Source organism: Diceros bicornis, chromosome 2 (assembly GCF_020826845.1).
Source record: "Diceros bicornis minor isolate mBicDic1 chromosome 2, mDicBic1.mat.cur, whole genome shotgun sequence".
NCBI lineage: Eukaryota > Metazoa > Chordata > Mammalia > Perissodactyla > Rhinocerotidae > Diceros > Diceros bicornis.
In genome coordinates, this window is record NC_080741.1 from 85,270,904 (window position 1) to 85,296,514 (window position 25,611).

The 25,611-nt window shown below is 46.9% G+C and overlaps 1 protein-coding gene across 5 annotated transcripts in view; it reads right to left on the reverse strand.

Annotated features, from left to right (window-relative positions):
• The window catches only part of TMEM40 (transmembrane protein 40), a 58,917-nt gene that overhangs the window by 17,528 nt on the left and 15,778 nt on the right, over positions 1 to 25,611 (reverse strand). For 4 of the 5 annotated variants that reach the window (XM_058565483.1, XM_058565504.1, XM_058565474.1 and 1 more), the window contains exons 2-3: positions 2,346 to 2,426; positions 1,506 to 1,643 (exon numbers count right to left, since the gene is read on the reverse strand). In XM_058565483.1, the coding sequence (XP_058421466.1) occupies positions 1,506 to 1,643; positions 2,346 to 2,418 (211 nt within the window). In that variant the 5' untranslated portion in view covers positions 2,419 to 2,426. Of the gene's footprint in view, positions 1 to 1,505; positions 1,644 to 2,345; positions 2,427 to 20,916; positions 20,997 to 25,611 lie in introns of those variants that run through there. The other variant, XM_058565494.1, reaches the window with a different exon arrangement.

Here is a 25,611-nt window from a genome sequence, read left to right on the forward strand (position 1 = left end):
AGCAGCACGCCCTGAGGGTCAACCAGAATCAGAAGACAGAATGTCCCCTCCCACCCAGGGAGGAGAAGCAAAGGGACAGGCAAGAGCCCCTGCACCTGGAAGCTCCTCTTCCAGAGCTAATCCTCATAGGGGGTGGGTTTGTATACTTGTTAATAAGGGCGGCCGCTTCCTTTCCAGTCCCGTGAGGAGACTGGCTACAAACAAACCCACTGGACGCACCAACCACTCTCCCTCCTCTGTCTGCTGAAGTGAGCATGGATTTTGTGGCCTTTAGCCTTAGTCTCATTATTTGCAACATGAAGACATGAGGCCAGGGCTTTGCAAGCATTTTTTTTTTGTGTAGCCCAAGATCTCTTTCATCAAATAAAATCTCGGGCCCAAGTCCACTATGTAAAACATATCATAGTGCATGAGCTCCGATGGAGGAGGAGTGGACCAGAGCCCACCCCTCAGACTCCCCAGTCCAAGGAAGACCTCCAGGGAATCCCAGGTTGGTTACTGAGCCCTCTTACAGCAGGTCAGTTAGCCTCTCTGTGCCTCAGTTTCGTCACCTATAAAATGGGAATAATACGGGTATCTTCCTCAGTGGTTGCTGTGAGAATTAACTGAGTGATGACACGTAAGTGCTTGGGACAGCACCTGGTACACAGTAAGTGCTCAATAAATGCAGTTGCTGCTGCTGCTATGAATTCAGCCTTACATTTTGAATTAAAAGAATAAAAATGAAAGAACATTCTGATTTTTATCAGAGAATAATGTGGCAATTTGTAATCTACACCCATCAGAGATGTTCATGCCTCTATACCCACTAAAGTACTTGTGGGGAATTGATACTTAGGACATAATTTATGTGAAAAATTCAGAAAGTAAAAGCTTTTGAGCAAGGATGCTCATGAACATGATGCACTGGTGGCGAGGTGGGGGGATCTTAGCAATAACAGTTATTTGTGCTAGGTGCTAAGACTTTACACGCGTAAACAACGTAGTCCTTACAGTAATACCATGAGGTAATAACTCTTGCTATCAGCCCATCTTATAGATCAGGACCCCAAGGCATACAGGGTTTAGCAATCTACCCAAAAACACATAGCTAGTTAGTGGCCAAGAAGGGATTTAAACCTAGGCAGGCTAGTTGAACAGACAGATGCACTGACTCCGGCACCAGAATGTCCCTGATGGACCTAAATGTTACTTTACAGGAGATGCAGCCACTCAAGGGGCTATTTGGCAAGCATGAAAAATAGCTATGAAGATATTACAGAATAACACGGCAAATGCTTGAGATAAGATAGCAAAAAGTTTTAAACAGAGGACAAAATTGTCTATATGGTCAGTTATAACTGTGTACAAGTTATGTGTACAGATAGGCGGGCTCTGGAAGGGAATATGGAAAAATAGAATTGAAGTATCAAGGTGGGAGACATGGGGGACTGTTTTTCCATATAAATGCTTTTCTTCAATAATATTGTGAGATATATAGACTTTTTAAAAAATATTTGCTATACCTGAGGCAGAGGAGGATGACAAGGAAGAAGAGGAGGAGGAGGATGAAGAGGAGGCAGAAGAAGACTTATCTCTCTTATATGGTCCTTGAGAAAAGAGTCCGGCCTCCCCATCCTGCTTGTGGAAATCCATCTCTCCATCTGGGAATCACACATAGGCAAGGAGGAGTGCTTCCCTCCCTTCCACCTGAGAGACCACTGAGGCCTCCTCAAGGGTCTACTTGGACTTGGGGGGCCAGAAGTGGCTGGATTTTCTGGGATACTCTTCCCAAACACCTCAGGCCAATGGAAGGTACAGGAAACCAGGGCTCTCAGAGGCCCCAGGAGCTCTAGAAAGGCCCAAGGCAGGAATTTCTCTGCGTATGAAGCCCACAGAGGGGCTTCTGAGCCCTTCATCCTGCCCAGAGACTACTAGACTGTGTAGAGTAGTCGCCAATTTAGGATTCTCTGTAAATTACAGGGCAGGCTGGACCTGTTCAAGCCCTAAACCTTCCCATCCCCCATTCTGGGGTCATGCAGGACACTTCCTTCCTTCTGGGGACTCTCCCTAGTGCCAGCCCAAGCCCCATAGCCTTCTCGAGATTTGGAAAATAACTGAGGGTCCCCACAGATAGAAAGTGCTGGGGGACAGGCTGACCAGGCACATACATGTGAGTGTGCGTGTGTGTGTGTGTGTGTGTGTGTGTGTGTGTGTGTGTGTGTAAAATCACTACTTCCCTAGAGGTTTCAACTATGACTTGAGCCATTGTGTCACATGAGCTGAGCTGGGTCTTCTGTTCCACCCACTGCTGGACTTCCCCTCCCATGTGGCTATGCCTGGAGGTTCAGAGAAGGCAAACATACAGTCTAGATCCTCTGTTTCTCCGTGGACTTGACCGTGGTCTCGAGTCTGGGAGGAGGATCCTGAAGTCTCCATGGCCTTCTCTGGAGGAATAACAATAGTAAATAATTAATATCACCTTAGTTAATATCCTTAATATATAAAGAGCTTGGCAAATAAATAAGAAAAAGGCTTATAAAGATTTATAAAAAAAAAGAAACACACAATTAGGGAAATTTGATAATGATCATGTTTTGATAATATTAAGGACTTTTTAAAAAAAATAGACTTAAGTTTTTAGAGCAGTTTTAGATTCACAGCAAAATTTAGTGGAAGGTACAGAGATTTCCCATACCCCCTACCCCCAAACATGCATAGCCTCCCTTATTATCAACATCCTCCACCAGAGTATTTATTTTTCAGGTGTGATATTTATATTGAGGTTATATTTATTTAAAGTATCCTTAAATTTAGAGATAAATACTGAAATATTTAAGATAAAATTATATGATGTCTGGGACTTGCTTCAACATAATCTTGTTGGGGAGTTGGAGAGCATAGGTGGGGGCCCAAATAAAACAAACATGACCGTAAGTTGGAGCTACATCAAAATATAAATAGTGGTTATCTCCAGGTGGTGGTATTATGAGTATTTTTATTTTTTTATTTTTACTTTATGTTTTCTAAATTTTTAACTGTATTGCTTTTGTTAAAATAAAACAACCAATAATTTTTCATTACTTAAAAATGTAATATGCCATCTTTTTGTGTGTGTGTGTGTGGTTTTTTTTTTTTGTGAGGAAGATCAGCCCTGAGCTAACATCTGTGCTAATCCTCCTCTTTTTGCTGAGGAAGACTGGCTCTGAGCTAACATCTATTGCTAATCCTCCTCTTTTTTTTTTCCCCCCAAAGCCCCAGTAGATAGTTGTATGTCATAGTGGCACATCCTTCTAGTTGCTGTATGTGGGACGCGGCCTCAGCCTGGCCGGAGAAGCGGTGCGTCGGTGCACGCCCGGGATCCAAACCTGGGCTGCCAGTAGCAGAGCGCGTGCACTTAACCGCTAAGCCACGGGGTGGCCCACCACCTTTTATCAGTATAGTGTTTAACAGTTTTACAAAGGGCTATGTGTCCATAATTCCATCTGAGCCTGATCACAAACCAATCAGGTAGGAATTGGGATTAATTACTCCTCAAACGTGATTTGTAGTTTCTAGACAGCAAAACTTCCCAAAAGGTTATTGCATTTGACCCTTCCAATAACCCTGCAAGGTAAGTTTTATTATCCTCATTTTACAGAGAAGGAAACTGAGGCTTGAAGAGATGAAGTGACTTGTACGAATTGGGACTCTGGAACCCGTGTTCTATTTAATGCCCTCCGAAATGCTGGTCTGGGGCACACCACTGCTCAAAGTCCCTGCTGGAACCGGCTGTTGGGATTATGGATGCACGCAGTGAAGGCGAGGGCAGGAAGCATGCACTGGCAGGTGCCGCGGGAGGTATGGGAATCTATCCCTTCAGGACACCATCCTCTGTGCTTTCCAGAAATTCTGAGTGGGAGCTAGAGGGAACTCTGGAGGCAGGCCTCCAGGCGAGGCCACAAGAAAGCCATAAATGGTGGGCTTGGAAAATCCAAATGGCTAACCTCAGGGAGCTAGCACTCTTCCCTGGGGAAAATACATGGAGTTGCCAGGGTGGGGCTGCCCCCCAAAGGGGCACATGGTCCCCCAGCTCAAGACTATACTTCCCAGCATCCTTTGAAGTGAGGTGTGGCCGTGTGATGTCATTTCTGCCAATGGGATGTGAGTGGATGGGGTGTGTGTGTGGGGGGGGTGCTGATAGACGTTCAATGGCTCTTTGGGGGAAAAACATATACACATACATATGTTTGTTATAAATTTTACCGATGTAAAGAACGTATAGCACACAGTTTACAAAGACTAAAATATACAGTACTCTTTATTGCTAATTCCACACACCTATGACTTTAGTGTGACTTGGAATTTCCTGCAAAATCCACTATCAGTTTATATAAATCTATTGCCAACAATAGTGTCACAAAACCAGACTAAAAATAAATGCTTGATAACTACCAAATTCAGCAAAGAAGTTGCTCACATCATTGATGAATGAGAGTACTTCTGACGTGAGTGTTGGCTGATATTTTCTTTCATGATAACGAGTAAGATGAAAGGGAATCAGTAAAGGCATTCGTTGTCATAGTTTGTCAGTGATGTGAGCAACTTCTTTGCTGTATCGAAAAATATTTTAAAATTCTAGAAGAATATTTTCTCAATTTTTGTACAGTGTAATGGCTACAGTTAGAATGCAGTTTTAGGTTTAATCTGCATTATTAACATTTTCTTGGTGACTTTCTTAAATTTAGACAGTCAACATAGCAAACCACCAAGCTCTGAATTGTAGAGTTTACTGATTTCTGTGGTGTCAATATTCCCACCGTGACTGATTTCAAGCTACCAACATGATGTCAGTGAGCGCAGAGCGGGGAAGAGCCATGCAGCAGCTCACAGAGTTGTGCAGTACTTCCACCACACAGATGCAACAGATGAGTCTCAATGCCTAGGTGATAGCAGAGTGTAGCGAAATAAATGAGGAAGTGAAACGTTTTGAGTAATTATCAACTTAGTTTTTAATAAAGTTTATTTAATTGTATGTTAATTTAATTTACTTTAATAATTGTTGTATTTAGCAACTGGCTCCAAGAATTCCTAAAGATTTAACAAGCGTCTCTCACAAGTGGTACAACCTGGTTCCAGCTCTGGGCAAATCAACTTCTGTTTGATTTCTACTGTCTCTTTGCTGCTTTTCATATGATAGAATGCAGACACGGGGGTGGTGAACCAAGCTCCATCATGTAACCAAGCCAACACCCCGGGGAATCCCTGAGCAACAGGCAGAACGAACAGGCCCCGCAAGCCCTCATGCACAGAGCCGCCTGCCCGCCTGGACCTGGCTCTGGTCAGCTCCTGCACAGGAAACACGCCCCTCTCTAACGTGAGCCCCGTGTTTTTGTCTCTTTGTTATAGCAGCTTAGCCAAGTTGTACAGGCTTCACTCTGACATCTGCCCTGTTTCTTCTCCTCCCAGCTCTAAGTCCTCACCGCTGAGAGGAGGTAGACTCACTGGTCTCTGACTAGTTCAGACCAGGGGTCTCCTCCTCAACTCTCCTGACATTTGGGACTGGATGGTTCTCTGCCGTGTGTGCATTGTAAGGTGTTTAGCAGCCTCCCCACTAGATGTGACAATCAAAAATTTCTCCAGACATTACCAAATGTCCCCTGGGGAAGGGGACTTGAGAACTACAGGTCCAGAGAATCTATACTTAATCTACCACAAGACCTTGACAAGGCCATGACCTTCCCTGAGCCTCAAAGCCAGACAAGCTGGGTTTGAATCCTGTTGACACTTCTAGCTGTGAGAGTTTGGACACATTATTTAACCTCCTGCTCTGCCTCAGGTTCCTCATCTGTAAAATGGGAACAAGAATAGTGCTTACCTCGTAGTATTGCTGTGAAAATGGCATGCATTAAAACATGTAAGGCACTTAGAACAATGCTTGGTATAGAGCAAGTGTTAAATAATTGGCAGCTGAAACAATGATCGTTATTACCCCGGGGGCAGCAACAAGGCAGTAGCAGACTGACCAGCGTCCAGCCCCACTCCTGTCGCTTGTGTGTGGGATGACCTAGGGCAGGGCAGTCCCCTTCTCTAAGCTCTGGTTACCTCGATTGTGAACTGGCGCTGGCAGCGCCTGAGGGAGGAAGGATGGCCAGTCCTGGCCTCAGCAGGGCTCAATGAACGTCGGTTCCCTATTCTCCAGACCTCCAGTTACCCTGGGACACTCAGTGTCCATCCCCAGCCCCACTCACCCCCCCTTCTCCTAGCTCCCAGGCTCCATTATCCCATTCTAGAACAAAAATTCCCATTTCTCAGGGCAGAATTCAGCTAAGCATTAGGGAGTCACTAGCCAATAAAACTAATTGATATTCAGGTATGAATGACTTGGTAACCAAAAGCCGCCAGGGCACATCTATATTTTGAAAAGGACTCTGTACACAGCAGGTGTCCAGCACATGTTCACTGGCTGAGATCATCTTTAATGGTGGAATTTCAGATGGAGTGTAGGAAGAAATTTAGAGCCATATGGGGGAAACAGAGCTGCTGGCTGATGCCAAATACAGCAAACATTCACCTGTCCTGCTCCGGCTGTCTCCATCACGTTGCAGTCCCCGGTCACACACAGCGTTTTCAGCCTTCCAGACTTCCACCTAGCCCATTCTTCCCTATATGGCCTTCCAGGCACAGCTCAAATTCCCCCTCCTTCAGGAAGCCCTATGCTAATTGTCTAGCCAATACCCACCCTCCTCACCCCCACTCCCTTAACCCTCTTCCCCTACCACCCCGACCTTCTTTCTTGCTAACAAAACTGTGATTTTGTTCTTCCAGCATCAGGTTAGACACTTGTTTTCCCAGTCTCCCTTATAGCTGGGGGTGGCCATGTGACCCAGTTTCGGCCAATGAGAAGTGAGGAAGTCAGCTGGGGAGAAGGGTTTTACTTCTCCTGACAAGGGAGGCCAACAGTGCTGGTGCTTTGTCTCCCCTCTCCTTCCTTCCTCAAACATGAATGTGATGGCAAGAGCTACAATGACGATCTTGTGACCATTAGGAAAAGCCAAAGCAAATGCAGACATGTCGTTGAGCTGCTGCGCCATTGCCAGCAGGTGCCTCCTTTTTCCTTATTTGAGAAAAATAAACCCCATTTTGTTTAAGCCTCTATAGTCAGGATTTTTGGCATTTGCAGCCAAACACAAATGATACACCTTCCCTCTTCCTCATTCATACATTAATTGAGCATCCACTTTGTGCTACCACTGAGGATACAGTGATGAACAATTTGCAGCCCTGTCCTCAAGGACTTTCCAGGTAGACCAGGGGATTGTGGCAGCCCAGAGGCCAAATCAGACCAAGGTCAGCTAGGGAAAGTTCCTGAAGTGGGGGATGCTGGGGATGAGTTTGGAAGGGCCAGAGGGAACAATGTGCAGAGGCGCAGAAGCAAGGGGCCATGGCCCACATGGGAAATAGTTGGCAGGAAGCACCTCTAAAGAAGAATGAGAGGGGCTGGCCTGGTGGTGTAATGGTTAAGTTGGTGCGTTCCTCTTCAGCGGCCTGGGGTTCACAGATTTGGATCCCAGGTGTGGACATACATGCCACTCATCAAGCCATGCTATGGCACTGTCCCATGTACAAAATAGAGGAAGATTGGCACAGATGTTAGCTCAGCAACAATCTTCCTCAAGCAAAAAGAGGAAGGTTGGCAACAGATATTAGCTCAGGGCCACTCTTCCTCACCAAAAAAAAAAAAAGAAGAAGAAGAAAAATGAGACGTGAGGGAGGCCCAGAGGGTGCTCCCACCCATCCCCTGGCACATCACACTCCTGAGCCTCAGTCAACTCTACCTTGTACCAGACTCTTCTTCCTCAAGGTAGGGCGCCTTGCTGCACAAACCCAGGGACCACCATTCCTATTCACCTTCAGATCTGTGCCCAGGGCTCAGCAGAGGATCGGACACACCCAGGGTGTGTCTCCTCCACTAGATCATGAACCTAGCCAAGGCAGGAACTAAGGCTGATTCATCTCTGTGTCACCAGTACCCTGCACAGGCCTGGCAGAACACAAAAATGATGATGATGATGATGATGATGATAATGACAATAACAAATAAGTGCTTACTATCTGTTAGGAAATGATCTAAGCACATTACACTTGTTAACTCAGGTATTCCTCACCTCGACCCTATGAGGGCTCAATATAGTTGTGCCCATTTTATAGATAAGCACGTGGTGGGATAGAGAGGCTAAGAAACTTGCCCAGGGCCACATAGCTAGTAGGCGGTTGAGCAAGAGTAGTTGCTCAGTCCATGTTGGGAGACAGAAGGAGTGATGCTGGCACCTCTTCCCAGGCCCTGTCATTAGCACCAGGAAAGAAGCCACTGACAGGCATCAATCATTGGAGTGTATGCAAATAATGCTGATTTGGCTTCTATTTAGCCACTGGTGGGGCCCTGAGCAAGTGTCCTCATAGCCAAGGGAACGTCCTTGGGCAATTCTTCAGGACTCTTGTCCATCAGGAGCCGGGAGGTAGGACCTGAGGAAGCCCTGTTTCTCCTTTTAATGTCCTTGCCCCGTCCCTCCTCCACCTGTACTTCTGCTATGAGAAAGGATAAATAGAATTTTAAAAATGTAAAACTCAAGGATCAGAGTGCAGGGCCATGCTCAGCCCGAAGGGACAGAACACTAGTGGGGGAACAGCAGGCACAGGCAGAGGGAGTGCTGGGGGCTTCTGAGAGCTCAGGTTCACAGCATGTGACTTCCTGTGAGCCAAGATGGACCGCAGGGAGTTGACAGGAGAAGTGAAGAAATAAGAAAGCAGGGAGAGGAAAGAGAATGCGGCACGTTCTCTGTGACCTTATTTCACGCAGGCAAGCCTTATCTCACACAGGAAGAAACAGGTTCAGATAGATGAAATGACTTGTCCAAAGTCTGCCAGCTCACAGATGGACTCGAATCCAGCCCCTGCCCCGATACAGGTCCCCCGCTCCCCACCCTGGTTAGAGGCCTCTAGGCCTCCTCTCTCAAGTGGCCTCCACATCTGAGGTTGTTCCTATAAGGAAACGGGATGCCTGACTTTCTAGCACTTTTCTCCAAAAAGCCCAGCCCTGCTGAGTCATGGGTGGTGCCAGGGCCTCTGCACTCAAAGGTCTTGCTAAACTGGATTTCCCTTTCGGTTCAGCCCAGATTTCCTAAGCTCCTGCTATCATAAGGGCCTCGGCCTAGGGTGGGAGAAATATTAGAGGACAATGAGCTGTCACAGCCTCACAGAGCTTTCCCCGCCCAGCTCACTCGATCCTTATACTAACAAGGAGGGAGGCAGGGTGGGGATTATTGTCCTATTTTACAGATGGGGAAACTGAGGCCCAGAAATGGAGAGGAACTTGCACAAGGTCACGTAGCAACTCAGGAGCAAGACTGGGTCCAGAACCCCGTGTCTTGATTCAGGTGCTGCTATCTTTCCCCGGTGTCCCACCTTGGAGGAGGAGGTGAGACAACTAAGGCTGAGTTGGATTTCAACAGGCAGCAAAAGGCAGAGTGGGATAAAAGTTTAGTAGGGAATGGGCAGCGGCAGGTTGTTGAAGGGGCAGGAGCCCTGTGAGGCTGGGGAAATCATCTTGGGCCTTGAACACCAGACTGATGGCCAACTTTTCCCAAGGGTGAGCTGTAACATCATGCCTGGGGGCAACAGATGCAGGGCCAGCTCAGGTAAATGGATGGAGCCCAGGGCAGGAAAGGGATGGGGGGCATTGGAAGCAGAAACAGCAGCTGGGAGGGGAACAGAGCCGATGGAGGGGTAGATGCTTGCCATTTTTGCCCACTTGGCACCAAAGCCTCCTCCTTCTGCTGATTACACCAAGGGGTCAAGTTAGAGCCCTCAATAATCTCCTTCAGCTTCCCAAGCAGCCCCAAACAAGCATATACCCTAATGTCAAACATACCCTGGTCGGGCAGATGCAGTTCCAGGACAAGCATCCCCAACCAGATTGCACCCCCTCCCTGTGCTCCTTTGACATGGAGATTCTGGAGGGGTCACTGCCCTCTACTCAGGTTAGCCCATCAGCCTCTCCCTCCCAGGAATCTGACTTGTGACATGAGTGACACAAAGCCCTAAATCGGCCAGCGCTGGTCAGCCCTGAGCCAGAGCCCTGGAAAGGCTGTCCTGTTTCTGCTCCCGGCCACTGTCTGCTCTGCAGTCTGGTTCCTCAGCAATTCTGTCTGTCCTGTGAGACCCCCATATTCTCCCAAGAAAGTCCTTTTTTGGTAGCCTGAGGTGTCTTCTGACATTTGCAACCAAAGCACTTCACTTGAGACAAATTTGTGGAGAGGGCTCTGAGATTCTCGGTGGAGCAAAGCAGGGCTCATGGGGCAGGCTGGAGTCCACAGATTTCACTCCGGCCTCCAGGGAGAGACTTGGGCAGGGTCCCTGAGACCTCGCCCGAGGGATTGTGTCTGAACTCCGGGCTGGGTTCAGCAGCCCCCACTGTCCCCTCCACCCCTGGCACTGTAACTGCCCAGGGGTCAGTTGTCCTGAAGATCTTGCCCTAGAGACATGCATACTTGCTGAGGACAGAGACCATCTTAGAGCTGGTTCAGCTCCTCACTGGTTTTCTATTGCTTCTGTAAATTCTCACAAATTTTGTGGCTTAAAACAACACAGATTTAGTATCTCACGGTTTTGTAGGTTAGAAATCCAACATGGGTCTCTCTGGGCTAAAATCAAGGTGTCAGCAGGGCTGCGTTCCTTTCTGGAGGCTCTGGGGCAAAAATCCGTTTCCTTGCTGCTGCTTTTTTCTTTTTGTTTTCTTCTTCTTGTTGTTGTTTTCATTTCTTTGCTTTGTCCAGCTTCTAGAGGCCACCCACATTCCTTGGCTTGGGGCCCCTCCTTCCATCTTTAAAGCCAACAATGTCAGGTCAAGTCCTCCCATTGCACCACATTGACCTCTAACTTCCGCCTCCCTCTCCCACTTTTACCCTTGTGATTACATTGGGCCCACCCAGATGACCCAGGATCATCTCCCTGTGTTAAGGTCAGCTGACGAGCAACCTTAATTCCATCTGCATCCTTAATTCCCCTTTGCCACATAACCTAACATTCAGTTTCCAGGGATTGGGACGCAGACATCTTCGGGGGCTATTACTCTGCCTACCACAGTCTCTAACCCCAGTGCCTGCCACAGCCTGGAGCCCCGTAGATGCTGAACATCTTCCTCCCTAAACCAGTTTCCCTCTCTGACTCCACCATGCTCCTGGGCCCCAAGCTCTAAGGGCAAGAAGGATGCCCCTCCTCCCTCCTCCCCAGCCAGACAAAGCCCAAGCCTGGCCCAAGCTAAAGACAAGAGAAGGTGTTGGGGGTGGGGAGAGTCAGGGACTTCAAAGGGAAGAAGGCAATTCACAGGCAGGTGAAAAGGAGCAAATGATTTGAAAACAAATGTTTGTTTGGCCACACAGAAACAGAAAAACACAGAGGGGCCCAACAAACAGGCTTTTCTAAGTCCTCTCCATCTACCATCTAGTTCATGTGATGCTAAGGTGATAGCTCGCTTCCTGAGACAGGTGTTTTAATCTGAATTCTTACTCCCCCCCCCCCCAAAGCCCCAGTAGATAGTTGTATGTCATAGCTGCACATCCTTCTAGTTGCTGTATGTGGGACGCGGCCGCAGCATGGCCGGAGAAGCGGTGCGTCGGTGCGCACCCGGGCCGCCAGCAGCGGAGCGCGCGCACTTAACCAGTAAGCCGTGGGGCCGGCCCCTAATCTGAATTCTTTCAGGCAGTTAAGGAAGGAGGAACAAGAAAAACTTTATGAGGCTTTTGTTTCTTAAAAATAAAATCACGAAAAACAACAAATGTTGGAGAGGATGTGGAGAAAAGGGAACCCTCATACATAGCTAGTGGGAATGCAAACTCGTGCAGCTTCTATGGAAAACGGTATGGAGACTCCTCACAGAATTAAAAATAGAGATGCCCTATGATCCAGCTATCCCGCTACTGGGAATCTATTCAACGAACCTGAAATCAACAATCCAAAGAGGCTTATGCACCCCTATGTTCATTGCAGCATTATTCACTATAGCCAAGAAGTGGAAGCAACCCGAGTGTCCCTCGACTGATGATTGGATCAAGAAAATGTGGTATATATACACAACGGAATACTACTCAGCCATAAAAAAAGAAAAACCGTCTCATTTGCAACAACATGGATGGGCCTGGAGGGTATTATGTCAAGTGAAGTAAGCCGGAAAGAGAAAGACAAACACTGTATGATCTCACTCATATGTGGAATATAAACCAACACATGGACAGGGAAAACTGTATTGTGGTTATCAGGGACAATGGGGGTAGGAGGTGGGCACAAGGGGTGATGGGAGACATGTATATGGTGACTGACAAACAAAAATGTACAACCCAAAATTTCACAATGTTAAAAACTATTAAAACATCAATAAAAAAATTATTTTTGAAAAAAATAAAATAAAATAAAATCAGCCTGAAATAATCCTCATTTTAAAGAGACACATTTTGGGGTGGCAAATTTTATTCCTCTTCAGTACATTCTAGGATGTTCGCACAATGATGAAATCGCCTAACGACGCATTTCTCAGGATCTCAGGATGTTTCCCTGTCATTAAGTGAAGCACGACCGTATTAAAGCCTCTGAGAAGGCCTGTGAGGGAGAAAGCTCTTTCACTCTATTTAATCCACTCCTTCCCCAGACTAAGCAAGAGCACAGTCCTTTTCCCCAGAACGCTGGTCAGTGTCTTTCGGCACCGCTTTGAGAAACGCCATCTGCTTCAATCCCTGATGTGCCTGGGGTCAGCCTCTCCATCCAGGAATCCAGGCCTGGGCACTCTCACTGCCCACTTCAGACAGTGCCAACTGCGTGGGTCCAGAGTTCCTCCATCCCTCCATCAAGACAGCTGGGGAGGAGAAGGAATCAGAAACAGAGCCTGGGAAGCCAGGGGCATGGAACAGAAATGGTCTCTTCACCAGCTTCGGGCTCCCGAGGTACAGGGTGAATCTTTTCAGCACCCTCGGGGCAGGGGCTGGGAAGGGCTGCAGGGGGAAACTAAGTCAGCTGTCCTGAGACCGAGGGCCTGGTCCTGGCCTGCCACCAACTCTCTCTGGGCCCTTGGGCACATCACTTCCATCCTCTAGGTCCTTTATCTCATCTATAAAACAGAGAATAACATCACTCACTAAGGGCTCAGGAGCTCACATGAGGTTGTGGATAGGAAAGTACAGAGTAAAATTATCGTGCTCTTAACCAGGACACTATCCTGAGAGATATCTTGATTAAGTCTCTCCTGCAAAGGGGTCCAACAGAGCCCACTCCAAGTCATGCTTCAGCACTTCACTTCCCAGCTCTGTGACTTTGGGCCGATCACTCTACCTCTCTGAGCCTCAGTCTCCTTGTCTGTAAAAACGGGGATAGTGTCACTATCTTGCAGGGTTGCTATGAAGATTGAGATAAAAAGGACTTAGATTCTGAGCTCCCTGGGATAGGAATCATGTTTTCTTGCTCTCTTCTATATTCTACCTCCTGGCTTAGAGAAATGCTTCATAAAGAGAAGTCATAAAGCACTGAATTTAAGAGCTTAGAGAAACAATGTTAAGCCGGCAAAGTTTCTTTAGCATCTCCCTCTTCCCTTTATGAGATCTTGCACTTGCTCACAGCCCTTCTTCTTCTTCAGCACCCTTCCTGTCCAGTGCTCACCTTGCCCCCACCCAGCTCCACAGGCTTGGAGATCTTTCCTTTCCTCAAGCTAGAATTCCACAGAGTTGCAGCCAGACAATCAAAACTGAGGCCCAGAAAGGGAAAGGGACTTGCCCAAGGCCACACAACGAGGAGTGTGGATATGAACTCAGATCTGAGGCTAAAGTCCAAGCAAGAGGGGAACCTTGCAGAGGGCAAGAAGGAAGACACCACAATTTCCACCTCCTCTGCCATTTTGTCCCAAGTCCGTCCAGGCAGTTTAATGATGGGAAAACAACCCACAATGCCCAGCCAGATGACCACAAGCTAGACGGACCTGTCACAAATCTGGGTGAACCTTGTGGCCACAGCACACACAAGGATGCAGCAGGGCCTGGGGTTGCCCCTGAGGGGTGCAGGGTGGCACCTAGGCTGAAACAAGAAGGTACAAAGGGACAAAATCAAGTCTGTGCAGAAAGAGGTTGGGTGAGCCCAGCTTGGAGGCAGTTCATACAGAAAGATCTAGGATTGTTAAAAGACACTCTGAAAGGTAAGTAAATGTTAGCACAAGCACCTAACTTAGCATCTAGCACATAGTAGGTACACAATCAATGTTTGTTAAAGTGCCATATGAGCCAACAAGGTGATAGAGCTACAAAGTAAAGCTAACACAGCCTTAGGTCATATTAACAGAAGCACAGAGTCTACAGTAAGGAAGGTGACCCATATCCCACTGTCTCCGATCCTGGGTTCAGTCCTGGGTCCTGCACAGAATAGAATCTGGACAGACGTAGAGAATCCAGAGGATATGGGGGGTACAGAGACCACACCCGACAGAAGTGGCTGGTGGAGCAGGGTGCACAGCCTAGTGATGAGCACTGCCTGGACAGGCCTGGTCACTGTCCCCAAGTCTCTGCAGGGCTCCTCCAAGACAGGGGGACCAGGTGGGGCTGTGACCTTGGGGAGTCACCAGGGCAGATGTCAGCTCAATATACAAAACAATTTTCTAAAAATGACAGCTGGTTTGGGTGGTCATGAGCACCCTGCCATGAGAGGTGGCAAGCTGAAGAGTGGAAGAGGTTGGCTTGGATGTCCTTACCTCAGAACCTGTTAGTCTCTCAAATAATAATCTCCAAAGTGCAGGAGGAAAATATTAGTTCATCTATTTCTACTTAATTTTTAACTAGAAATAGTTAATAGTATGTAGTTCAATCCTCACGTGCACCCTCAGACCATATGTCAGACACTGAACGCCAAGTCCACTAAGTGGGGTCCCCAGAGGTGAGCGGGGAGCCCCACAACACAGACAGGTCTACCGTGGCCACATCTTCCGCTTGTCTACATTCAGTCTGTTGTGATATACCGCAGTGTGCTGGTGCCGGGCTGGATGGATCTGAGGATCGAACGACACGGCTTTAACTGAAGCGGCCCAGGCACTGTGGACAAGTGACTTCAAAGAGTCCCTGCGAAGAAACCACGCACGGAGATAACTCTAATTGAGAAAGGACAAGCGAGTGACAGGAAAAGTGCGCGGCTCCTAGTTCAAGGCTTCATCGGATGTTACCACGTGGAAAACAGCAGTGAATGGCTCTCACACATGCACAACCGCTTACTGAGATAATAATAAGAAACTACGGGGAAGGTGTGAGGAAATTCACTCCGAGTGTACGTTGGACCTTGAGACGTCAGCTAATGGTCACAGTACTTGTATGTAATTTCTAAATCTATAAATCTGTACATGCTGGGGGGTGCCTAAAGCCTTTTTCCTTTTTCTTTTTTTTTTTAATTGATGTTTTAATGGTTTTTAACATTGTGAAATTTTGAGTTGTACATTTTTGTTTGTCCATCACCATATATATGACTCCCTTCACCCCTTGTGCCCACCCCCCACCCCCACTGCCCCTGGTAACCACAGTACAGTTTTCTCTGTCCATGTGTTTGTTTATATTCCACATACAAGTGCGATCATACAGTGTTTGTCTTTCTCTTTCTGGTTTATTTCACTTAACATAATACACTCCAGGCCCATCCATGTTGTTGCAAATGGGACGATTTTGTCTTTTTTTTATGGCTGAGTAGTATTCCATTGTATATATATACCACATTTTCTTAATCCAATCGTCAGTCGAGGGACACTCAGGTTGCTTCCACTTCTTGGCTATGGTGAATAATGCTGCAATGAACATAGGGGTGCATAAGCCTCTTTGGATTGTTGATTTCAGGTTCGTTGGATAGATTCCCAGTAATGGGATGGCTGGGTCATAGGGCATCTCTATTTTTAATTCTTTGAGGAATCTCCATACCATTTTCCATAGAAGCTGCACGAGTTTGCATTCCCACCAGCTATGTATGAGGGTTCCTGTTTCTCCACATCCTCTCCAACACTTGTTGTTTTTTGTCTTGGTGATTATAGCCATTCTAACGGGCGTGTGGTGATATCTTAGTGTTGTTTTGATTTGCATTTCCCTGATGATTAGTGATGTTGAACATCTTTTCATGTGCCTATTGGCCATCTGTATATCTTCTTTGGAGAAGTGTCTGTTCATTTCCTCTGCCCATTTTTTGATCGGGTTGTTTGTTTTTTTGTTGTTCAGTTGTGTGAGTTCTTTATATATTATGGAGATCAACCCCTTGTCAGATGTGTTTTGCAAATATTCTCTCCCAGCTGGTGGGTTGTCTGTTCATCTTGATTCTGGTTTCGTTTGTCTTATAGAAGCTCTTTAATCTGATCAAGTCCCACTTGTTTATTTTTTCTTTAGTTTCCCTAAAGGCATGTCATCCAAAAATATTCCTTTATGACCAATGTCAAATAGTGTGTTGCCTATATTTTCTTCTATGAGTTTTATAGTTCCAGGTCTCACCTTCAGGTCTTTGATCCATTTTGAGTTAATTTTTGTGAATGGCGATAGCAGATGGTCCACTTTCATTCTTTTGCGTGTGGCTGCCCAGTTTTCCCAACACCATTTGTTGAAGAGACTTTCCTTTCTCCATTGTATGTTCTTAGCACCTTTGTCGAAAATTAGCTGTCCATATATGTGTGGTTTTATTTCCGGGCTTTCAATTCTGTTCCATTGATCTGTGTGTCTGTTTTTGTACCAGTACCATGCTGTTTTGATTACTATTGCTTTGTAGTATGTTTTGAAGTCAGGGATTGTGATGCCTGCTGCTTTGTTCTTTTTTCTTAGGATTGCTTTAGCTATTCGGGGTCTTTTGTTGCCCCATATAAATTTTAGTATTCTTTTTTCTATTTCTGTGAAGAATGTCATTGGGATTCTGATTGGGATTGCATTGAATCTGTAGATCACTTTAGGTAATATAGACATTTTAACTATGTTTATTCTTCCAATCCACGTGCATGGGATATCTTTCTATTTCTTTATGTCATCATGGATTTCTTTCAATAATGTCTTGTAGTTCTCATTGTATAGGTCCTTCACTTCCTTGGTAAGATTTATTCCTAGGTATTTTATTCTTTTTGATGCAATTGTAAACGGTAGTATCTTTTTGAGCTCTCTTTCTGTTAGTTCATTATTAGCATACAGAAATGCAACTGATTTTTGTAGATTGATTTTGTACCCTGCAACTTTGCTGTAGTTGTTGATTATTTCTAATAGTTTTCCAAAGGATTCTTTAGGGTTTTCTATATAGAAACCTAGGAATCTGCAAATAGTGAGAGTTTCACTTCTTCGTTACCTATTTGGATTCCTTTTATTCCTTTTTCTTGCCTAATTGCTCTGGCCAAAACCTCCAGTACTATGTTGAACAGGAGTGGTGAGAGTGGGCAGCCCTGCCTCGTTCCTGTTCTCAGAGGAATGTCTTTCAGTCTTTCCCCGTTGAGTATGATGTTGGCTGTGGGTTTGTCATAAATAGCCTTTATTATGTTGAGGTACTTTCTTTCTATTCCCATTTTGTTGAGAGTTTTTATCATAAATGGATGTTGTATCTTGTCAAATGCCTTCTCTGCATCTATTGAGATGATCATGTGGTTTTTATTCTTTGTTTTGTTATGTGATGTATCACGTTGATTGATTTGCGAATGTTGAACCATCCCTGTGTCCCTGGTATAAATCCCACTTGATCATGGTGTATGATCTTTTTAATGTATTGCTGTATTCGGTTTGCCAATATTTTGTTGAGGATTTTTGCATCTATGTTCATCAGCGATATTGGCCTGTAATTTTCTTTCTTTGTATTGTCTTTGTCTGGCTTTGGTATCAGGGTGATGTTGGCCTCGTAGAATGTGTTGGGAAGTGTTCCATCTTCCTCTATTTTTTGGAATAGTTTGAGAAGGATAGGTATTAAATCTTCTTTGAATGTTTGGTAAAATTCACCGGAGAAGCCATCCGGTCCTGGACTTTTATTTTTTGGGAGGTTTTTGATTACTATTTCGATCTCTTTACTTGTGATTGGTCTATTCAGATTCTCCATTTCTTCTTGGTTCAGTTTTGGGAGGTTGTATGAGTCTAAGAATTTATCCATTTCTTCTAGATTGTCCAATTTGTTGGAATATAATTTCTCATAGTATTCTCTTATAATCCTCTGTATTTCCATGGTATCTGTTGTAATTTCTCCTCTTTCATTTCTAATTTTATTTACTTAAGCCTTTTCTCTTTTTTTCTTAGTAAGCCTATAAAGTCTTTTTCTTGAGAAGAGTTCACAGTCAAGTGTGGCGGCTACAGCTCCAGATCCTTAGATCCAGCTGGACACTAGGGGATGCTATTTGCTTCTTGTGTTTTGAGGTCTAAGCAGATTTGTCTAATCAGATTTAGGGATAAAGAGAAACTAAGAGGAGTGTGCCTCCCAATAAACTTTTTAGAGGCCCCCAAATGTCTGAAGATTAATGGGAAGAAACCAAAAACTCTTAAAAGATTTTCCCTGGCTCTGACTTTCCAAGGTGGGTACCTATTTAAACAGCTAGAGCCAGTTCAGGCTCCTCTTTCTCATCCTCTCATCCCAGTTTCTCTGCCTCTCATCTCCTCTCTCTCTTTTCCACCTTTTCCCCTCTGTCTCTCATAGCCTCTCCCCTCAACCACCACACACACACACATGCAGTTGGCAACAGCAAAAACCAGAACAGAGGCGTCCAGTGCAAGAGAATCAGCTTGCTGGCTCTTGAATGTCAGATGGACCTGGATTCAGTTCCCACCTCTACCCACCACTGACTGTGCCAGCACTGCAAGTCACATCCATCCTCGGAGCCTCAGAATCCTCCCCCGGAAAAATGGGCATGCCGACAACTCAGCAATGAAATGACTACCCGATTTTAAAATGGTCAAAGGATTTGAATAGACATTTCTCTAAAGAACATATTCAAATGGTCAGTTTCACATGGAAAGATGCTCAACATCATTTATCATTACAGAAATGCAAATAAATCCACAATGAGATACCACTCCACACCCTCTGGGATGGCTAAAATAAGAAATATAGACAATAACAAGTGCTGACGAGGGTGTGGAAAATTTGGAGCTTCATACACTGTTGGCAGGATTGTAAAATGGTACAGCCACTTTGGAAAACTGTTTGGCAGCTCCTCAAAATGTTAAACATAGATTCACCATCTGACCCAACAAGTCCACTCTTAGGTATATGTCCAAAAGAATTGAAAACCTATGTCCACACAAAGACTGGTACATGAGTGTTCACAGCAGCATTACTCACAATAGGCAAAAAGTGGAAACAACCCAAATGTCCATCAACTGATAATGGAGAAAGAAAATGTGATGTAAGCATATAATACAATATTACTCAGCTATAAAGAGGAATGAAGTGCTGACACCTGCTACAACATGTACAAACCTTGAAAGCATTGTGCTCAGTGAAAGAAGCCAGTCAGAGGGGATCACCTATTGTATGATTCCATTATTATTATGAAATGCCCAGAATAAGCAAATCCATAGAGACAGAAAGTAGATCAGTGGTTGCCAGGGGGAAGGGGAAATGGGGAGTGACTGTTAAAGGATACAGGGTTTATTTTGGGATGATCACAATGTTCTAAATTAGACAGTGGTGGTGGTTGCACAATTTTGTGAATATACTAAAAGCCATTAAATTGTATACTTTAAAAGGGTGAGTTTTATGGCATGTGAATGATATCTCAATCAAGTTATTTAAAAAAAAAAAAAAGAGGCCTTCCCACAGAGGGTTGTTGTGCAAGTGAAGCAAGGCCTCGGTCAGGCAATGCCCAGCATGGCCCCCGGCGTGTAGCCAGCGTGGGAGCTCTCTCTATGTCTGGGAAGGAGGCTCCGCGAGGATTTCGGACCACAGGGCCCCAGTTGTTTCAGAGAGCTACACTAGCCCTAGTTCTAGGAATTTCAGAGCCAGGAGGGAGTCTCACTATTCACAGATCTGCCTGGTTTGGACCCCAAACAGGACACCCTCACTTCACCCACCACAGCTCCCCCTAACACACACTCCTGACTCAACTTTTCTGTCAGTTTCTATACAAAACAGATTAAAATAATAAGCGCGAGACTATGATCTTTCTTGTCTCCCTTAAAAGGAAAATGGATTGGCTTTAGGCCGAAGGCCGCCTCTGAGGAGACGGGCTGGGATGCTCTGAGCAGAGGTCGCTGCCCCTGACTCAGGATGATGGTGGGGGTTCCCTCCAGGCCACACCACCTGTGAGCCTCTGACAGGCAGCAGGGCTCCTCCTCTGCCTGGATCTCTCTGTTCCGCACATTTTTCCCCAGAGGCGCCTTTCTTTGAGCTCAAGGGAGAGGAGACGACTGGCCTAGTCGCCCGCCTGAGTCTGCTAGGCCCGGCCGGAGAGCCCAGATGGGCTTGCAAGGGGAGGACAGGGGGCGGCTACCTTCACTCGCCCGTCAAAGCGCAGAAGCTGTGATGTTTGGGGGGAAACACCCTTGCCCTCCAAAGCTGTTTGGTCCCACAAGGACAGAGTGGGAGAAGACTTCAGAGATCTAGTCAGACCCTACACATCACAAATGGGGAAACTGAGGTTCAGAGAGGTCAAGGGGTTTTCTGAAGCTCCCACAGCAGGTTAGCAACAGAATTGGGAGTGAGTCTCCTGCTATGGCCAGGCAGGGGCTGGCTGAAGCCTCAAGAACCCAGGGAGGTGAATATTTGTCATCCTCCCCTGATTTTTACAGAGATGGAGACTGAGGTGCTCACCCACCTGGGAAGACACAGAGCTGGGATTCAAATCCAGGTCCATCCAGGAACCACAAAATGTCCTGTTGAAGAGCCTGTTTTTCCTTGATTTTCTTAAAAATTAAGCTCCTACCTCACCTCTCTCCTGGCCCCATGTCCCATTACCTGTGTTCCAGAGGCCTGTCTGGGCTTCAAGGCGAGCTGTGTGTGGACTGTGCCGATGCCAGGCTGGGAAGGGGAAGAGGGCAGCAGGAGAGGCCAGGCCGCACCCCCGTGACAGGGAGGGGGCGGGGCATGACGTTGCCCTGGGCCCCACTCGCTCACCCGGGTGGCATTCCTTCCTGCTGGTGCTATCAGCCCCAGGCCTTCCTGTCTGACTTGACTCTTCCCCACAACACCCAGGAGTGGCAGATGGGACAGCTACACCCCCAGACCCGCCCTCTGGGCCACGGCCATGCCCTCTCCAGGAGGCAGTGATATAGGGCGCAGTTGCCCCACCCTTGGCTGTGCCAAGCTCTGGGCAGGGAGGAGGTGGGGCATGTCGCAGGTCCCCCCTCCACCCCCATTGGTGAGGCTGACTCAGGGCCCATCCATGTGGATCAACCTGATGCTCCCGGGAGGGGTAAGTTCTGGCAGACAGCAGATGAGGAGGCCAGGGGGATCAGGGGGCTAGGGGATTCCTGTGAGTGGGACTGGCAGTGCCCTCTCCTGGTGAGGAAACTAGGCGATGGTTAGAATATCCACTGCCTTGTGCAGATGGGAAAACACATGTCCCAAGGGGTGAGGTGGGTGGGGGTGGGGGCTGACCTCTCACAGCAGAGGCCAGGAGTCACCCCAGCTGAGCCTGCCTCTGCTTCTCCCTCACTTATCAAACACTCTGGAAGCAGGACACTAAACAAGTCCTACACTGCCCCGGGGAGCACCCAAAGAGACGGGCCATGACAGGCCCCAGGAAGGCAAGGCCCAGGGAGCTGTGAGTTCCCAGGAGGGCTTTCTGGAAGAGGAGTCATCCGGACCCTAAGCTCAGGCCAAAATCTTGGAGTCATCCTTGACTCGTTGCTCTCTCATACTCTGTATCTGACCTATCTGGAAAACCCTGTTGGCCCCACCTTCAACTTATCCCGAATCTGGCCCCTTCTCTCCACCTCCATGGCAACCGCCCTGGTCCAGTCACCTCCATGGCAACCACCCTGCTCCAGCCAATGTGATCAATTAGTCTCTCTGCTTCTGCCCTCGGCTCATGGTCTGTTCTCATGACAACCAGAGGGATCTGGTTAAAACCTGAGTCAGCTCAGCTCCCTCCTCCGCTCAGCACCCTCCCAGGGCTCCCACCTCACTCAGGACAAAACTCAAGTTCTTACACAGCCCTGCACCATCTGCCACTCCCTTCTTGCTCTCTCTGACTTTTATTCCTATGCCTTCCTTTCTCACGTTGCCCCAGCCACACTGGAATGTGCCCCAAACACTCCAGTTAGGCTCCCACCTCAGGGCCTTTGCACTGGCTGTTCCCTCTGCCTAGAATGCTTTTCCCCAGATAGCCATGTGGCCCCTTCCCTCACTTCTTCAGGTCTCTATTCAACGTCACCTTCTCCGAGAGGCCTTCCGTGGCCACCCCGTATAAAGTAGTAACCCCCAGCACCATGTTTCCCTCTTATTCTGCCTTATTGTTCCCCCTGTAACATACTATATATTTTCTTATTATGCGTATTTTCTTGTTATGTGTTTGCTTGCTCCAGGATCCAGGACAGTGTCTAGCACAATATTTATGGAGTAGGTGCTCTATAAACATTGTTGAACGAATGAGTGACTGAAAGGGTAGCCCAAGAACCAAGCATTCCAAGGGCATTCCAGGCAGAGGGAACCACGTGTGCAAAGGCTTAGAGGTAAGAGGCACCACTGTGTTGAGGACCTGCGGATAATTCAACACGGTGGAAGAGTGAGGGACTTGGGGCTGGAGGAGGGGAGAAGGGAAAGCGAGAGAAGCAGGGCCTCAGAAGCCAGACCAAGGAGCCTGGACATTATCCTGCGAGTGATGGGGAGCCACGCAAGAGAGACACGACCACATCTACGTTTTAGACAATGATCTGGCTGCTGTATTTTGGATTGGTGGGGAAGCTGTGAGGGGCAGGCATCGAGAGGGAACACAAGCCGTGGTGGGGGAGGTAAGGACTAGGGACAGGGTCAATGTGCTGTTCATAATGGTAGCCACTAGCCATGTGCAGTTATGGAGCCTTTGAAATGTGGCTGGCCAGAAATGAGATGTGCTGTAAGTGTAAAATAAACACTGGATTTCCAAGACTTGGTATGAAAACAAGCATATATAATAGCTCATTAATAATTTTTGCTTTGATGACCTGTTAAAAAGATAATATTTTAGATATATTGGGTTAAATAAAAATATATTATTAAACTAGTTTAACCTGCTTCTTTTTTGCTGTTTTTTTAATGTAGCTACTAGAAAATTTTAAGTTTTTAGTAGGTACATAGATTCTATAGAGCTCACAACATATCTCTATTGGACAGCACTGATTTAGAGGGTAGAACTGACAGGGCTTGGTGGTTGATGGACTGTGGAGGTGAGGGAGACCCTGGGTCTAATTGCAAGTCTCCTCTCCCCTCCACATCTTCTTTCTGATGAGAGCATGTACTCCAGAGGCAGAAAGAATGTGCCACAGGGGAGAGCCTTTAGAGTTTTCAGCTCAACACAAGCACACACACAAAATTCATGTCTTCAAAGTAAGAACTATCTAGAAATGAAATAGGTTGACAGAATAGGCAATGAGTCCTCCGTCCCCAGAGGTTTGTAAGAAGAAACTTGAGGACCACCATTAAGCAGAGAAAAGGAATTTCAATTAATTAGTTGTTCTCAAAATGTGGTCCCTGGACCAGCAGCATCGGCATCATCTGGAAACCTTTTAGAAACACAAATTCTCAGGTCTCATCCCAGTTCTTCTAAATCAGAAACTCGAGGTGGGACCCACAATCTGTATTTTTGTGTGTGTGTGTGAGGAAGATTAGCCCTAACACCTGTTGCCAATCCTCCTCTTTTTTGCTGAGGAAGATTGGCACTGGGCTAACATCTGTGCCCATCTTCCTCTGCTTTATGTGGGATGCTGCCACAGCATGATAAGCGGGCTTGATAAGCGGTGCATAGGTCCATGCCTGGAATCTGAACCTGTGAACTGCGGGCCGCCAGAAGCGGAGTGCGTTAACTTAACCACTACGCCACCAGGCCAGCCCCACAATTTGTATTTTAACCCCCACCCAGGTTATCCTGATGCCTGCTCAAGTGTAAGAACCACTGGACTTTATAAATAATGCTTGCTACCATTTAAAGGTTTCAATGATTGTGCTCAAAAAAACCAGTCACTACCTTCTGTTTGCCTTCAAGTCCCTGGTTAAGGTACTTCCCCACTCTGAGCCTCTCTTCCTCCCTGCAAATGGAGAGTTTACCTTCTGCAGCACCTGGTTGCATGAGTACCTGGCACAGGATGGAGGCACAACCTCAGGGCATCTCCTATCTCTCTGCCATGGGCAGATCACCAGGGCCATGACAGAGCTGCCAGAGGTGGAAGGGAGGCCCCAGCTCAGCTCCATCCTGAGGTGACCTCATTGCCCTGTGTGTGTGTGTTGTGGGGGTGATTCATGAGACAACCTCCCACCATCCTGTGGGTCCAGCTGACAGCCCTGGGCAGCCAGCTCAGCAGCTGAGCATGGTATCCGGCTCACCTGCATTCCAGAACTGCCAGCTAGGGGCCAGAATGACTCAGCAGGCACGTGTACCCTGGAGACAACAGTTAGGCAGCTCGCCTCAAGTCTCCACATCCATAAAAATGGGGAGATGGCAGCCCCTCTCCACAGCGAGGTTACTTGTATAAGGTGCTCAGAGCAGCGCCTGGACACTGTGAGCCCTCACTGCCCCTTGGCACTCCTGTGAGGAGGCCAAGAGATCCCTCAGATTGATGGGATCTTCCCAGTGACTTCTTCTTTTTTTTTTTTTTTGTGAGGAAGATCAGCCTTGAGCTAACATCCATGCTAATCCTCCTCTTTTTGCTGAGGAAGACTGGCTCTGAGCTAACATATATTGCCAATCCTCCTCTTTTTTTTCCCCCAAAGCCCCAGTAGATAGTTGTATGTCATAGTTGCACATCCTTCTAGTTGCTGTATGTGGGACGCGGCCTCAGCATGGCCGGAGAAGCGGTGCGTCGGTGCGCGCCTGGGATCCGAACCCGGGCCGCACTTAACTGCTAAGCCATGGGGCTGGCCCCCCGGTGACTTCTGGGGTCTGAGAATTATGCCCTGTGGGTGTAGGGGGGAAAGAATGGGCACCTTCTACGAGCACCCAGAAGCCTGGTTCTTTACATGACTTTTTACTTAGTCACGAAATGGATGTCCGTGAGAGCAGGGCCTGTCTTAATCATCTTAAAACATTTGTTAAATGAACCCTCTAAATCAAGAATTATTGTCCCCCCATTTCATGGATGAGAAAAGTGGGGATCAGAGGGGTGAACTGATTTGCTCAAGCTCACATAATGGGAAGTGGTTGAGTCAGGATTTGAGCCCAGGTTTACCCCTGACTTCAAAGCTGGGACTTTTTCACTCCTCCATGGAGAAACTCCAACCTAACCTGGTTTAGAAGCCCCTGTATGTGTCGTTTAAATCCATGTTTGAAGAGTTAGCCTCTGGGCTAGATTGGAATCTTTGCAACTCCATATTCTTTCAGGAGCAAAGATTACAGCAAAGGCTGTTGCTGATGCCATTTGAGATGGAGTTTAAAATATTCCTAAATCTAGATTACGCCTGACTCATTCTGGGCCTCCAGGCCTTAGTTGTTTCACCTGTAAAATGGGCATGATGAAA